This window comes from Gobio gobio, assembly GCF_949357685.1.
Source record: "Gobio gobio genome assembly, chromosome: 25".
NCBI lineage: Eukaryota > Metazoa > Chordata > Actinopteri > Cypriniformes > Gobionidae > Gobio > Gobio gobio.
This window is the reverse complement of record NC_137121.1, coordinates 3,647,158-3,663,307: the sequence shown is the minus strand read 5'-3', so window position 1 is coordinate 3,663,307 and position 16,150 is coordinate 3,647,158. Positions and strand designations below refer to the sequence as shown.

The following is a 16,150-nucleotide window of genomic DNA, read 5'->3' as shown; positions in this document are numbered from 1 at the left end:
CGGATCGCGTGTCAAACTGCTGAAATTTGGCGATTCAAACTGCTGAATCGACTCACTGATTCATAACGCTTCAAACTGCTGAATCGACTCACTGATTCATAACGCTTCAAACTGCTGAATCGACTCACTGATTCATAACGCTTCAAACTGCTGAATCGACTCACTGATTCATAACGCTTCAAACTGCTGAATCGACTCACTGATTCATAACGCTTCGAAGCTTCATGATGCCGTGTTTTGAAATCGTCATCACTATATAAGTCGTTATTTAGGGTTTTTTTGCGCACAAAAACTATTATCGCCGATTCATAAAGTTATTGTAGAGCCACTGTAGTGAGATGGACTTTGTAACTTTAGTCTTTAGTGTCTTTTAAGGGTCTTGAGAGTGTAAAGTTGAGCCAATGGAGGCCTTTCAGAGCATCAGATTTACACTAAAATATCTTCATTTGTGTCTGAAGATGAACGGAGGTCTGACGGGTGTCCAACCACATGAGGGTCAGTCATTAATGACAGAATTTACATTTTTGGGTGAACTAACCCTTTAAGGATTTCCTGAAAACAAACGATTACTTCTCTGGCGCAAATGTGCCGTTTGTGCTCGAGGGCGCCCTCTGGCCTCCAGTATGAATTACACTATTGGGTAGAAAATAAGAAAAATAAAACTTCTCTCTAAATAAATGTATATGACAATCCATATGTTTTTCTTCATGTACAGGAGTTTTAATCCCCACAGTGGATGCATAAGAGGCTCAAATTTCATATTAAAGACATAGACTTTAAGAAATTGATATCACAGATAAAAAGCACAGATTCGTATAATAGTAATTGTTTTTTTTACAGTAAATCCTTAGACCTTTCTAATGATTTTTAGCCATAGGCTGTCTGCAAATTAACAGGTAACCCATAATTTTTAGTTTTCTGTCAAATATTATTATTATACTGTTATATTTATTCTTAATTTTTTTTTTTTAATGAATGTTAGTGTAATAGTAATTTTTCTTATTTTTATTTAGCAATAATAATAATCATTTTATTAGTCACATTTCATATATAAACACAAAATGTTATATACACACTTTTCATTTGTAAAAATAAATAAATAATAATCGCATTTTAAATCGCAATCTTAAAGGGGTCATAGAATGGTACATGCACTTTTACAAGTTGATTATACGGAAATGTGTGTTGGCAGTGCCTGTACACAACCATCCTATAATGATGAAAATACATCCAGTGTTTTTTTTTAATCTCCTTATATATTTTCCCCTGTCTCAAAGTTACCCCTGTCTCAAACGTTACACGGTGTTAAGCCCCTCCCAAGATTGTTGATTGACAGCAGCGTTTCAACACAGACCCTGAGCGAGCGGTCATCAGTCCGCCATTGTTGATACTCTGCAGCAGAATGGCGTCTAAGCGATTGTGGTGTTGTGTTGTTGGGTGTAATAACGAACACAGCAGTCATTTTGATGTTCCTAAATCCGAACCACTGAAGACCCAGAGGCTGCTGAGTTTTGTTTTAGAAGGGAATATTCCCCCCGATCAACGTCAATGTTTGCGCAATCATTTCTCAGCAGACTGCTTTATAAACGAGCGTCAGTATAAAGCAGGTTTTGCTAATAAGCTGCTCTTGAAAAAAGGATCGTGTTCCTGCTGCACCTCAGGAAGAAGTGAGTGTAACGTTTTATTAACCTTTATATTAATCTTTGCAAATCACTTGCACGCTTCACGATGAATGAGGCTAAAGTTTACAGGGTAAGTTACATTACGGCATGCTTTCTGTGTATGACGTTCTCAATATAATTCATAATCCCACGTTTATAATGAACAACGCGTTATGTTTATTACAAACTGTGTACTCGGGTGATAAAGTTAACGTGGTAACACTACACTAAGCTTACTTTTGTACATGGTTTATAACGGTGTCTGTTACTGATTAAGAAGTAATGTAAAAAAAAAATCTTATAACATAACATCAATCTGTCAATGAACTAACACATCAGTAAACACAGCAACTACACTACTCTGCCAGTACAAAGATAGATCAAAGTGACATGACGTTAACCAACCATTCAGAAACGTTCGTCATCTGTTCCTGGTCCGACTCCGGTTCAAAATGATAAGGTTGCTCAGATGTGTCCTCAGAGACTCCCGTTGCCATTATTTCTCGAAAATATACCCTCAAATGTTGTCAAGGCAACACTCCACGTGTGTTGTGGTGTTGTGTCGGGTCGAACCGAACGCCCCACAGAGCAGAGGGGGCGGGGTCAGCAAAGCTCATTATCATTTAAAGTCACATACACTGAAATGACTTGCTGAAAACTGAGCTGGTTTTGACCAGGTAAAATGAGTGTTTTCTTACAATACTAATGAGAATTTTTAATTAAAGTATATTACAAACTTTTCATTTAGACACTAAAGAATCATATTAACTTGTACAAAAATGTCATTCTATGACCCCTTTAACCAGAATAATCGCAATTAGATATTTTCCCCAACTCGTGCAGCCCTAGTGTTGATTCTGAATGGCAGTGTTGTTTCTGAAATGTAATTTGTGTGGCAGGAGTCTCCGCTCATTTACATGCTGAATATGTATGAGTTCTGCTCCGACTACAAAGACTATCAGCGCGCCAAAGACAAACTGCTGGAGTTCCAGAAGTGCCTCCTCAATGTAAGCTCGCCCGCCTCACTCAGCTCTCTTTCTCCTGGGCCGCTCGTGTGTCTGCTAACGCTTGTGTGTGTGTGTGTGTGTGTGTGTGTGTGTGTGTGTGTAGTTGCGGAGCAGCAGTGTGGTGTTGAGTTCAGATGTTCTGCCGGTCCAGTGGGTGGAGTCTCAGGCCTCGGCCCTGCTTCTGACGCTCCTGAAGCAGAGCAGGACTCAGTATGAGCTGCGGCGGCTGCTCCAGCTGCTGGTGGACATGGAGCGCCTGCTCAAATCCAACGGTCAGTTTTCACCACAGTCACAACCAGTGTTGGGGGAAACACATGGGCGTCGGAACTAGTGTTAGGCCGATATTTTTACGTGTATCGGCCGATATGAGGCTGCTGCGTTCTCCGATATTTTTTTCCCTGCATTATTTACAAACAGGCGTCCACAGGGCAGCTCTCACCGTCTTCAAACTGTCTTGCTCTCCCTCGCGCATATTAAAGGGTTAGTTCACCAAAAATGAAAATTCTGTCATTAATTCCTCACCCTCATGTGGTTGGACACCCGTCAGACCTCCGTTCATCTTCAGACACAAATGAAGATATTTTAGTGTAAATCTGATGCTCTGAAAGGCCTCCATTGGCTCAATGCACTTTACACTCTCAAGACCCTTAAAAGACACTAAAGACTAAAGTTACAAAGTCCATCTCACTACAGTGGTTCTACAACAACTTTATGAATCGGCGACAATAGTTTTTGTGCGCAAAAAACCCTAAATAACGACTTATATAGTGATGACGATTTCAAAACACGGCCTCATGAAGCTTCGAAGCGTTATGAATCAGTGAGTCGATTCAGCGGTTTGGATCGTTATGAATCAGTGAGTCGATTCAGCGGTTTGAAGCGTTATGAATCAGTGAGTCGATTCAGCAGTTTGAATCGCTAAATTTCAGCAGTTTGGCAGTTTGACACGCGATCCGAATCATGAATCGACTCACTGATTCATAACGCTTCGAAGCTTCATGATGCCGTGTTTTGAAATCGTCATCACTATTTAAGTCGTTATTTAGGGTTTTTTTGCGCACAAAAACTATTATCGCTGATTCATAAAGTTATTGTAGAACCACTGTAGTGAGATGGACTTTGTAACGACGTCTTTAGTGTCTTTTAAGGGTCTTGAGAGTGTAAATTGAGCCAATGGAGGCCTTTCAGAGCATCAGATTTACACTAAAATATCTTCATTTGTGTCTGAAGATGAACGGAGGTCTGACGGGTGTCCAACGACATGAGGCTCAGTCATTAATGACAGAATTTACATTTTTGGGTGAACTAACCCTTTAATCAAAATCAATTGAGAATTGACACGATGGTAAAAGGTGGAAAGACTGAAGTTTCACGTGGAGCATTGGGAGATTTTTTCCTGAATTGCCGCTGGTGTTGCTCTACAAGAGATTAAGTGAAGTGCACCTACACTCTAAACAATGCTGGGTTAAAAATAACCCAAGTTGGGTTGAATATGGACTAACCCATCAATTTGGTTGTTTTAAGCAAACATTTAACCCAACCGCTGGGTCAAAACAACCCAACTGCTGCGTTAGTCCATATTCAACCCAACTTGGGTTATTTTTAACCCAGCATTTTTTAGAGTGTAACCATTAAATGACTAGGTTGTAAATAGTTTTAAATGAAGTATAGTGCAGTCAGTGTGCACTTTATTATGCTGCTTGCTTGTTGATACTGTGTGCAATAGTGTAATTATTTTATTTATGCTTAAATATTTATTTTCAGAATTTATTTTCACCACTGAACTCTTTTTTTTTTCTTGTTCTACCTCACCTGTTTTTACTATTTGTTAAATATAGTTTTTTTTAGTTCAATAAATGTTCCTTTTTTAAATTGTAAATTTTAAATTATCATCATGATCATTGTGTCATTTTTATGATTTAAATTGAGGGAGCAAAAGCAGTATCGGCTCCAAATATCGGCTCAAGAAAAGCGGCAGCCCGTATCGTCATCGGCTAAGGCTGATGAAAAAAAAATCGGTATCGGCATTTTTGATGATGAAAATTACTAGATTTTTAGTTTTTATTGGTGTAACTTTTTTCTCCTGCGTCCTATTCTCTCATTATCCAGAGCTGCGCCCTCTAGTGTTCATGCGGGAATCTGCATTTTTACCTCAGTCTGGGGCTTATTATTTCAATTTTGGTATGAAGAGGTCTTTACCGTTGCACAAAAATAGAACTTTTTTGTTATAAAAACAAAACAAAAACAAAAACAAGCCCAGCCCAGGTGAGAAAAAGTAACGCAAAAGTAACGTAACGCATTACTTTTCTTAAAAAGTAACTAAGTTACTCAATTAGTTACTTTTTAAGGGCGTAACGCAATATTGTAATGCATTACTTTTCAAAGTAACTTTCCCCAACACTGGTCACAAGGGTTCATATAATCAAGTGTGGAATATTTAAGGGGGCATTTTTGGCATTTTTGGCCATTCATTTACATGAAGGAAGTCTTTTTTGGTATGGAAGCTTGTTTTCAAGTTTATAACTCTAAATTCTGACTTTTCCTCACAATTCTAAATTTATAACTCTAAATTCTGACTTTTTTCTCTCAATTCTAAGTTTATAACTCTAAATTCTGACTTTTTTTCTCTCAATTCTAAGTTTATAACTCTAAATCCTGACTTTTCTCACAATTCTAAGTTTATAACTCTAAATTCTGACTTTTTTCTCTCAATTCTAAGTTTATAACTCTAAATTCTGACTTTTTTCTCTCAATTCTAAGTTTATAACTCTAAATTCTGACTTTTTTCTCTCAATTCTAAGTTTATAACTCTAAATTCTGACTTTTTTTCTCTCAATTCTAAGTTTATAACTCTAAATCCTGACTTTTCTCTCAATTCTAAGTTTATAACTCTAAATTCTGACTTTTTCTCACAATTCTGAGTTTATAACTCTAAATCCTGACTTTTTTTTCTCACAATTCTAAGGTTATAACTCTAAATTCTGACTTTTTCTCTCAATTCTGAGTTTATAACTCTATATTCTGACTTTTTTCTCTCAATTCTAAGTTTAAAACTCTAAATTCTGACTTTTTCTCTCAATTCTGAGTTTATAACTCTAAATTCTGACTTTTTCTCACAATTCTAAATTTATAACTCTAAATTCTGACTTTTTCTCTCAATTCTGAGTTTATAACTCTATATTCTGACTTTTTTCTCTCAATTCTAAGTTTAAAACTCTAAATTCTGACTTTTTCTCTCAATTCTGAGTTTATAACTCTAAATTCTGACTTTTTCTCACAATTCTAAATTTATAACTCTAAATTCTGACTTTTTCTCTCAATTCTGAGTTTATAACTCTATATTCTGACTTTTTTCTCTCAATTCTAAGTTTATAACTTTAATTTCTGACTTTTTTCTCTCAATTCTAAGTTTATAACTCTAAATTCTGACTTTTTTCTCTCAATTCTAAGTTTATAACTCTAAATTCTGACTTTTTTCTCTCAATTCTAAGTTTATAACTCTAAATTCTGACTTTTTTCTCTCAATTCTAAGTTTATAACTCTAAATTCTGACTTTTTCTCTCAATTCTAAGTTTATAACTCTAAATTCTGACTTTTTCTCTCAATTCTGAGTTTATAACTCTAAATTCTGACTTTTTTCTCTCAATTCTAAGTTTATAACTCTAAATTCTGACTTTTTCTCTCAATTCTAAATTTATAACTCTAAATTCTGACTTTTTCTCTCAATTCTAAGTTTATAACTCTAAATTCTGACTTTTTTTCCACAATTCTAAGTTTATAACTCTAAATTCTGACTGTTCCTCACAATTCTAAGTTTATAACTCTAAATTCTGACTTTTTCTCTCAATTCTGAGTTTATAACTCTAAATTCTGACTTTTTTCTCTCAATTCTAAGTTTATAACTCTAAATTCTGACTTTTTCTCTCAATTCTGAGTTTATAACTCTAAATTCTGACTTTTTTCTCACAATTCTAAGTTTATAACTCTAAATTCTGACTTTTTTTCCACAATTCTAAGTTTATAACTCTAAATTCTGACTGTTCCTCACAATTCTAAGTTTATAACTCTAAATTCTGACTTTTTTCTCTCAATTCTAAGTTTATAACTCTAAATTCTGACTTTTTCTCTCAATTCTAAATTTATAACTCTAAATTCTGACTTTTTCTCTCAATTCTAAGTTTATAACTCTAAATTCTGACTTTTTTTCCACAATTCTAAGTTTATAACTCTAAATTCTGACTGTTCCTCACAATTCTAAGTTTATAACTCTAAATTCTGACTTTTTCTCTCAATTCTGAGTTTATAACTCTAAATTCTGACTTTTTTCTCTCAATTCTAAGTTTATAACTCTAAATTCTGACTTTTTCTCTCAATTCTGAGTTTATAACTCTAAATTCTGACTTTTTTCTCACAATTCTAAGTTTATAACTCTAAATTCTGACTTTTTTTCCACAATTCTAAGTTTATAACTCTAAATTCTGACTGTTCCTCACAATTCTAAGTTTATAACTCTAAATTCTGACTTTTTCTCTCAATTCTGAGTTTATAACTCTAAATTCTGACTTTTTTCTCTCAATTCTAAGTTTAAAACTCTAAATTCTGACTTTTTCTCTCAATTCTGAGTTTATAACTCTAAATTCTGACTTTTTCTCTCAATTCTAAGTTTATAACTCTAAATTCTGACTTTTTTCTCTCAATTCTAAGTTTATAACTCTAAATTCTGACTTTTTTCTCTCAATTCTAAGTTTATAACTCTAAATTCTGACTTTTTCTCTCAATTCTAAGTTTATAACTCTAAATTCTGACTTTTTCTCTCAATTCTGAGTTTATAACTCTAAATTGTGACTTTTTTCTCTCAATTCTAAGTTTATAACTCTAAATTCTGACTTTTCCTCACAATTCTAAGTTTATAACTCTAAATTCTGGCTTTTTTCTCTCAATTCTGAGTTTATAACTCTAAATTCTGACTTTTTTTCCACAATTCTAAGTTTATAACTCTAAATTCTGACTGTTCCTCACAATTCTAAGTTTATAACTCTAAATTCTGACTTTTTCTCTCAATTCTGAGGTTATAACTCTAAATTCGGACTTTTTTCTCACAATTCTAAGTTTATAACTCCAAATTCTGACTTTTTCTCACAATTCTAAATTTATAACTCTAAATTTTGACTTTTTCTCTCAATTCTAAGTTTATAACTCTAAATTCTGACTTTTTCTCTCAATTCTGAGTTTATAACTCTAAATTCTGACTTTTTTCTCACAATTCTAAGTTTATAACTCTAAATTCGGACTTTTTCTCACAATTCTAAATTTATAACTCTAAATTCTGACTTTTTCTCTCAATTCTAAGTTTATAACTCTAAATTCTGACTTTTCCTCACAATTCTAAGTTTATAACTCTAAGTTCTGACTTTTCCTCACAATTCTAAGTTTATAACTCTAAATTCTGACTTTTTCTCTCAATTCTGAGGTTATAACTCTAAATTCTGACTTTTTTCTCTCAATTCTGAGGTTATAACTCTAAATTCTGACTTTTTCTCTCAATTCTGAGGTTATAACTCTAAATTCTGACTTTTTCTCTCAATTCGGAGGTTATAACTCTAAATTCGGACTTTTTCTCACAATTCTAAATTTATAACTCTAAATTCTGACTTTTTCTCTCAATTCTAAGTTTATAACTCTAAATTCTGACTTTTCCTCACAATTCTAAGTTTATAACTCTAAATTCTGACTTTTTCTCTCAATTCTAAGGTTATAACTCTAAATTCTGACTTTTTCTCTCAATTCTGAGGTTATAACTCTAAATTCTGACTTTTTCTCTCAATTCTAAGTTTATAACTCTAAATTCTGACTTTTCCTCACAATTCTAAGTTTATAACTCTAAATTCTGACTTTTTCTCTCAATTCTAAGGTTATAACTCTAAATTCTGACTTTTCCTCACAATTCTAAGGTTATAACTCTAAATTCTGACTTTTTTCTCTCAATTCTGAGGTTATAACTCTAAATTCTGACTTTTTCTCTCAATTCTGAGGTTATAACTCTAAATTCTGACTTTTTCTCTCAATTCTGAGGTTATAACTCTAAATTCTGACTTTTTCTCTCAATTCTGAGGTTATAACTCTAAATTCTGACTTTTTTCTCTCAATTCTGAGGTTATAACTCTAAATTCTGACTTTTTCTCTCAATTCTGAGGTTATAACTCTAAATTCTGACTTTTCCTCACAATTCTAAGTTTATAACTCTAAATTCTGACTTTTTCTCTCAATTCTAAGTTTATAACTCTAAATTCTGACTTTTCCTCACAATTCTAAGTTTATAACTCTAAATTCTGACTTTTTCTCTCAATTCTGAGGTTATAACTCTAAATTCTGACTTTTTTCTCACAATTCTAAGTTTATAACTCTAAATTCGGACTTTTTCTCACAATTCTGAGTTTATAACTCTAAATTCAGACTTTTTCTCACAATTCTAAATTTATAACTCTAAATTCGGACTTTTTCTCACAATTCTGAGTTTATAACTCTAAATCCTGACTTTTTTTTCTCAATTCTAAGTTTATAACTTTAATTTCTGACTTTTCCTCACAATTCTAAGTTTATAACTCTAAATTCTGACTTTTTCTCTCAATTCTGAGTTATAACTCTAAATTCTGACTTTTTTCTCACAATTCTAAGTTTATAACTCTAAATTCTGACTTTTTCTCACAATTCTGAGTTTATAACTCTAAATCCTGACTTTTTTTTCTCAATTCTAAGTTTATAACTCTAAATTCTGACTTTTCCTCACAATTCTAAGTTTATAACTCTAAATTCTGACTTTTTCTCTCAATTCTGAGGTTATAACTCTAAATTCTGACTTTTTTCTCACAATTCTAAGTTTATAACTCTAAATTCTGACTTTTTCCTCACAATTCTGAGTTTATAACTCTAAATCCTGACTTTTTTTTCTCAATTCTAAGTTTATAACTCTAAATTCTGACTTTTCCTCACAATTCTAAGTTTATAACTCTAAATTCTGACTTTTTCTCTCAATTCTGAGGTTATAACTCTAAATTCTGACTTTTTTCTCACAATTCTAAGTTTATAACTCTAAATTCTGACTTTTTCTCACAATTCTGAGTTTATAACTCTAAATCCTGACTTTTTTTTCTCAATTCTAAGTTTATAACTCTAAATTCTGACTTTTTCTCTCAATTCTAAGTTTATAACTCTAAATTCTGACTTTTTTCTCTCAATTCTAAGTTTATAACTCTAAATTCGGACTTTTTCTCACAATTCTGAGTTTATAACTCTAAATTCTGACTTTTTCTCTCAATTCTAAGTTTATAACTCTAAATTCTGACTTTTTTCTCTCAATTCTAAGTTTATAACTCTAAATTCTGACTTTTTTCTCTCAATTCTAAGTTTATAACTCTAAATTCTGACTTTTTCTCTCAATTCTAGGTTTATAACTCTAAATTCTGACTTTTTCTCTCAATTCTGAGTTTATAACTCTAAATTGTGACTTTTTTCTCTCAATTCTAAGTTTATAACTCTAAATTCTGACTTTTCCTCACAATTCTAAGTTTATAACTCTAAATTCTGGCTTTTTTCTCTCAATTCTGAGTTTATAACTCTAAATTCTGACTTTTTTTCCACAATTCTAAGTTTATAACTCTAAATTCTGACTGTTCCTCACAATTCTAAGTTTATAACTCTAAATTCTGACTTTTTCTCTCAATTCTGAGGTTATAACTCTAAATTCGGACTTTTTTCTCACAATTCTAAGTTTATAACTCCAAATTCTGACTTTTTCTCACAATTCTAAATTTATAACTCTAAATTTTGACTTTTTCTCTCAATTCTAAGTTTATAACTCTAAATTCTGACTTTTTCTCTCAATTCTGAGTTTATAACTCTAAATTCTGACTTTTTTCTCACAATTCTAAGTTTATAACTCTAAATTCGGACTTTTTCTCACAATTCTAAATTTATAACTCTAAATTCTGACTTTTTCTCTCAATTCTAAGTTTATAACTCTGACTTTTCCTCACAATTCTAAGTTTATAACTCTAAGTTCTGACTTTTCCTCACAATTCTAAGTTTATAACTCTAAATTCTGACTTTTTCTCTCAATTCTGAGGTTATAACTCTAAATTCTGACTTTTTTCTCTCAATTCTGAGGTTATAACTCTAAATTCTGACTTTTTCTCTCAATTCTGAGGTTATAACTCTAAATTCTGACTTTTTCTCTCAATTCGGAGGTTATAACTCTAAATTCTGACTTTTTTCTCACAATTCTAAGTTTATAACTCTAAATTCTGACTTTTTCTCACAATTCTGAGTTTATAACTCTAAATCCTGACTTTTTTTTCTCAATTCTAAGTTTATAACTCTAAATTCTGACTTTTCCTCACAATTCTAAGTTTATAACTCTAAATTCTGACTTTTTCTCTCAATTCTGAGGTTATAACTCTAAATTCTGACTTTTTTCTCACAATTCTAAGTTTATAACTCTAAATTCTGACTTTTTCTCACAATTCTGAGTTTATAACTCTAAATCCTGACTTTTTTTTCTCAATTCTAAGTTTATAACTCTAAATTCTGACTTTTCCTCACAATTCTAAGTTTATAACTCTAAATTCTGACTTTTTCTCTCAATTCTGAGGTTATAACTCTAAATTCTGACTTTTTTCTCACAATTCTAAGTTTATAACTCTAAATTCTGACTTTTTCTCACAATTCTGAGTTTATAACTCTAAATCCTGACTTTTTTTTCTCAATTCTAAGTTTATAACTCTAAATTCTGACTTTTTCTCTCAATTCTAAGTTTATAACTCTAAATTCTGACTTTTTTCTCTCAATTCTAAGTTTATAACTCTAAATTCGGACTTTTTCTCACAATTCTGAGTTTATAACTCTAAATTCTGACTTTTTCTCTCAATTCTAAGTTTATAACTCTAAATTCTGACTTTTTTCTCTCAATTCTAAGTTTATAACTCTAAATTCTGACTTTTTTCTCTCAATTCTAAGTTTATAACTCTAAATTCTGACTTTTTCTCTCAATTCTAAGTTTATAACTCTAAATTCTGACTTTTTCTCTCAATTCTGAGTTTATAACTCTAAATTGTGACTTTTTTCTCTCAATTCTAAGTTTATAACTCTAAATTCTGACTTTTCCTCACAATTCTAAGTTTATAACTCTAAATTCTGGCTTTTTTCTCTCAATTCTGAGTTTATAACTCTAAATTCTGACTTTTTTTCCACAATTCTAAGTTTATAACTCTAAATTCTGACTGTTCCTCACAATTCTAAGTTTATAACTCTAAATTCTGACTTTTTCTCTCAATTCTGAGGTTATAACTCTAAATTCGGACTTTTTTCTCACAATTCTAAGTTTATAACTCCAAATTCTGACTTTTTCTCACAATTCTAAATTTATAACTCTAAATTTTGACTTTTTCTCTCAATTCTAAGTTTATAACTCTAAATTCTGACTTTTTCTCTCAATTCTGAGTTTATAACTCTAAATTCTGACTTTTTTCTCACAATTCTAAGTTTATAACTCTAAATTCGGACTTTTTCTCACAATTCTAAATTTATAACTCTAAATTCTGACTTTTTCTCTCAATTCTAAGTTTATAACTCTAAATTCTGACTTTTCCTCACAATTCTAAGTTTATAACTCTAAGTTCTGACTTTTCCTCACAATTCTAAGTTTATAACTCTAAATTCTGACTTTTTCTCTCAATTCTGAGGTTATAACTCTAAATTCTGACTTTTTTCTCTCAATTCTGAGGTTATAACTCTAAATTCTGACTTTTTCTCTCAATTCTGAGGTTATAACTCTAAATTCTGACTTTTTCTCTCAATTCGGAGGTTATAACTCTAAATTCGGACTTTTTCTCACAATTCTAAATTTATAACTCTAAATTCTGACTTTTTCTCTCAATTCTAAGTTTATAACTCTAAATTCTGACTTTTCCTCACAATTCTAAGTTTATAACTCTAAATTCTGACTTTTTCTCTCAATTCTAAGGTTATAACTCTAAATTCTGACTTTTTCTCTCAATTCTGAGGTTATAACTCTAAATTCTGACTTTTTCTCTCAATTCTAAGTTTATAACTCTAAATTCTGACTTTTCCTCACAATTCTAAGTTTATAACTCTAAATTCTGACTTTTTCTCTCAATTCTAAGGTTATAACTCTAAATTCTGACTTTTCCTCACAATTCTAAGGTTATAACTCTAAATTCTGACTTTTTCTCTCAATTCTGAGGTTATAACTCTAAATTCTGACTTTTTTCTCTCAATTCTGAGGTTATAACTCTAAATTCTGACTTTTTCTCTCAATTCTGAGGTTATAACTCTAAATTCTGACTTTTCCTCACAATTCTAAGTTTATAACTCTAAATTCTGACTTTTCCTCACAATTCTAAGTTTATAACTCTAAATTCTGACTTTTTCTCTCAATTCTAAGTTTATAACTCTAAATTCTGACTTTTCCTCACAATTCTAAGTTTATAATTCTAAATTCTGACTTTTTCTCTCAATTCTGAGGTTATAACTCTAAATTCTGACTTTTTTCTCACAATTCTAAGTTTATAACTCTAAATTCGGACTTTTTCTCACAATTCTGAGTTTATAACTCTAAATTCAGACTTTTTCTCACAATTCTAAATTTATAACTCTAAATTCGGACTTTTTCTCACAATTCTGAGTTTATAACTCTAAATCCTGACTTTTTTTTCTCAATTCTAAGTTTATAACTTTAATTTCTGACTTTTCCTCACAATTCTAAGTTTATAACTCTAAATTCTGACTTTTTCTCTCAATTCTGAGGTTATAACTCTAAATTCTGACTTTTTTCTCACAATTCTAAGTTTATAACTCTAAATTCTGACTTTTTCTCTCAATTCTAAGTTTATAACTCTAAATTCTGACTTTTCCTCACAATTCTAAGTTTATAACTCTAAATTCTGACTTTTTCTCTCAATTCTGAGGTTATAACTCTAAATTCTGACTTTTTTCTCACAATTCTAAGTTTATAACTCTAAATTCTGACTTTTTCTCACAATTCTGAGTTTATAACTCTAAATCCTGACTTTTTTTTCTCAATTCTAAGTTTATAACTCTAAATTCTGACTTTTTCTCACAATTCTAAGTTTATAACTCTAAATTCTGACTTTTTCTCACAATTCTGAGTTTATAACTCTAAATCCTGACTTTTTCTCTCAATTCTAAGTTTATAACTCTAAATTCTGACTTTTTCTCTCAATTCTGAGGTTATAACTCTAAATTCTGACTTTTTTCTCACAATTCTAAGTTTATAACTCTAAATTCTGACTTTTCCTCACAATTCTAAGTTTATAACTCTAAATTCTGACTTTTTCTCTCAATTTTGAGGTTATAACTCTAAATTCTGACTTTTTTCTCACAATTCTAAGTTTATAACTCTAAATTCTGACTTTTTCTCACAATTCTAAATTTATAACTCTAAATTCGGACTTTTTCTCACAATTCTGAGTTTATAACTCTAAATCCTGACTTTTTTTTCTCAATTCTAAGTTTATAACTCTAAATTCTGACTTTTTCTCTCAATTCTAAGTTTATAACTCTAAATTCTGACTTTTTTCTCTCAATTCTAAGTTTATAACTCTAAATTCGGACTTTTTCTCACAATTCTGAGTTTATAACTCTAAATTCAGACTTTTTCTCACAATTCTGAGTTTATAACTCTAAATCCTGACTTTTTTTTCTCAATTCTAAGTTTATAACTCTAAATCCTGACTTTTTTTTCTCACAATTCTAAGGTTATAACTCTAAATCCTGACTTTTCTCTCAATTCTAAATTTATAACTCTAAATTCGGACTTTTTCTCACAATTCTAAATTTATAACTCTAAATTCTGACTTTTCCTCACAATTCTAAGTTTATAACTCTAAATTCTGACTTTTTTCTCTCAATTCTAAGTTTAACTTGGAATTGGGAGAAAAGTAAGATTTGTGAGAATTTTCATTTTATATCACAATTTTGACTTTTTTTGAGAGAGAGAGAGAGAGAAACTAACAATTGTGAGGAAAAACGTCACAATTACCTTTTTATAGTAAAATGTATAATTTTGTGAAATATTATTAGAATTTTAAACAACTGTTTTCTATGTGAATATATAGTAAAATGTAATTTATTCCTGAGATCAAAGCTGAATTCATCAGCATCATCACTCCAGTCTTCAGTGTCTCATGACCCTTCAGAAATCATTCTCATATGATGATTTGATGCTCAAGACACATTTCTTATTATTATCAATGTGGAAACAGTTTGTATTTTTGTGGAAACTGATACACTACCATTGAAAAGTTTGGGGAAAGTAAGAAAAGAGTGTTTTTATTCTGCAGGTCTGGACTTTAAGAAGCTGAGTCAGCTGAGCCAGGTGTTGGCCGATACACCTGTGCCGCTGTCAGCGTGTCTTCTGGAGGATTATTCCAGCGCTGGCCTGCAGAGGGAGAGCCGGAGGATGATGGACGAGCTGCAGGACCTCGGGCTCTTCACGCAGGCACGCAGAGTCGCACAGTTAGCAGAGCTGCCCATCGACTGCCTGATCATAAATGAGGCGAGTGGCCATCACGCCATCACAAATCTGCTGTAACCCGTGTTTTAGTCTCTTAAAGAAGGTTTTATGTACTCTTAAAGAAGAAGCAATAAAGCTTGCCATAAAATAGGATAGGTAATAGGATTGTGCAAACAAACTACATTACCCATAATTCTCTGCACGAGACCAGAATAATTAAATACACAGAAGAAAGTCAATCAATGTGCATTATTTGCTTTTCATTTTTCTGCATCTGCACTAAGAATCTCCCTGTGTTTGAGTGAAATATGAATTCTATTCTCTATTCTGACCTAATTCACATCATAATTTATATAATTATCTAGGGCTGCATGATAAATTGTGATATCACAATACGACTTTATTGTAGCAAATGTTTTTTTTTTAATTATGTGAATATATAGTACAGTTTTCTGCCAAAATAAAAGCTTGATAGTTTCATGTTTGAAAATGAAGAAATTAAGACAGCCATAAATTACTATTAAATAAAATAATAATTATTATTATTTACATTTTTATTAAATGTTAGATTTTTATTTTGCTTTGAGATATTATGTTTTGATTTTTTTTTTAGTAATCATAATTATTATTATTTATTAATCTTGTTGTTATTATTTAAATTTTTCTTAAATATTAGATTTTGTATTTTACTGTGAAATATTACAATGGTACTATTTTATTAGTTTTTTTTAATAATATCAATTATTATTTATTATTAAATATTAGATATTTTTATTTTACAGTTATATTTTTAGGTGATATTATTTTGTTTCATTTTAATAGTAATAATAATAATGATAATTGTTATTTATTATTAGTTTTTACATTTTCCTTAAATGTTACATTTTATTTTACTGTGAAAAATTGAAATTTTATTATTATTTTGTTTGTTT

General features: G+C 30.8%; 1 protein-coding gene across 3 annotated transcripts in view; it reads left to right on the top strand.

The window, feature by feature from the left end:
* spg11 (SPG11 vesicle trafficking associated, spatacsin) overlaps nt 1-16,150 on the top strand; it is a 96,600-nt gene that overhangs the window by 59,614 nt on the left and 20,836 nt on the right. For all 3 annotated transcript variants that reach the window (XM_079810167.1, XM_079810166.1, XM_079810165.1), the window contains exons 27-29: nt 2,561-2,668; nt 2,772-2,940; nt 15,046-15,260. In XM_079810167.1, coding sequence (XP_079666293.1) covers nt 2,561-2,668; nt 2,772-2,940; nt 15,046-15,260 — 492 coding nt within the window. The remainder of the gene's footprint in view (nt 1-2,560; nt 2,669-2,771; nt 2,941-15,045; nt 15,261-16,150) is intronic.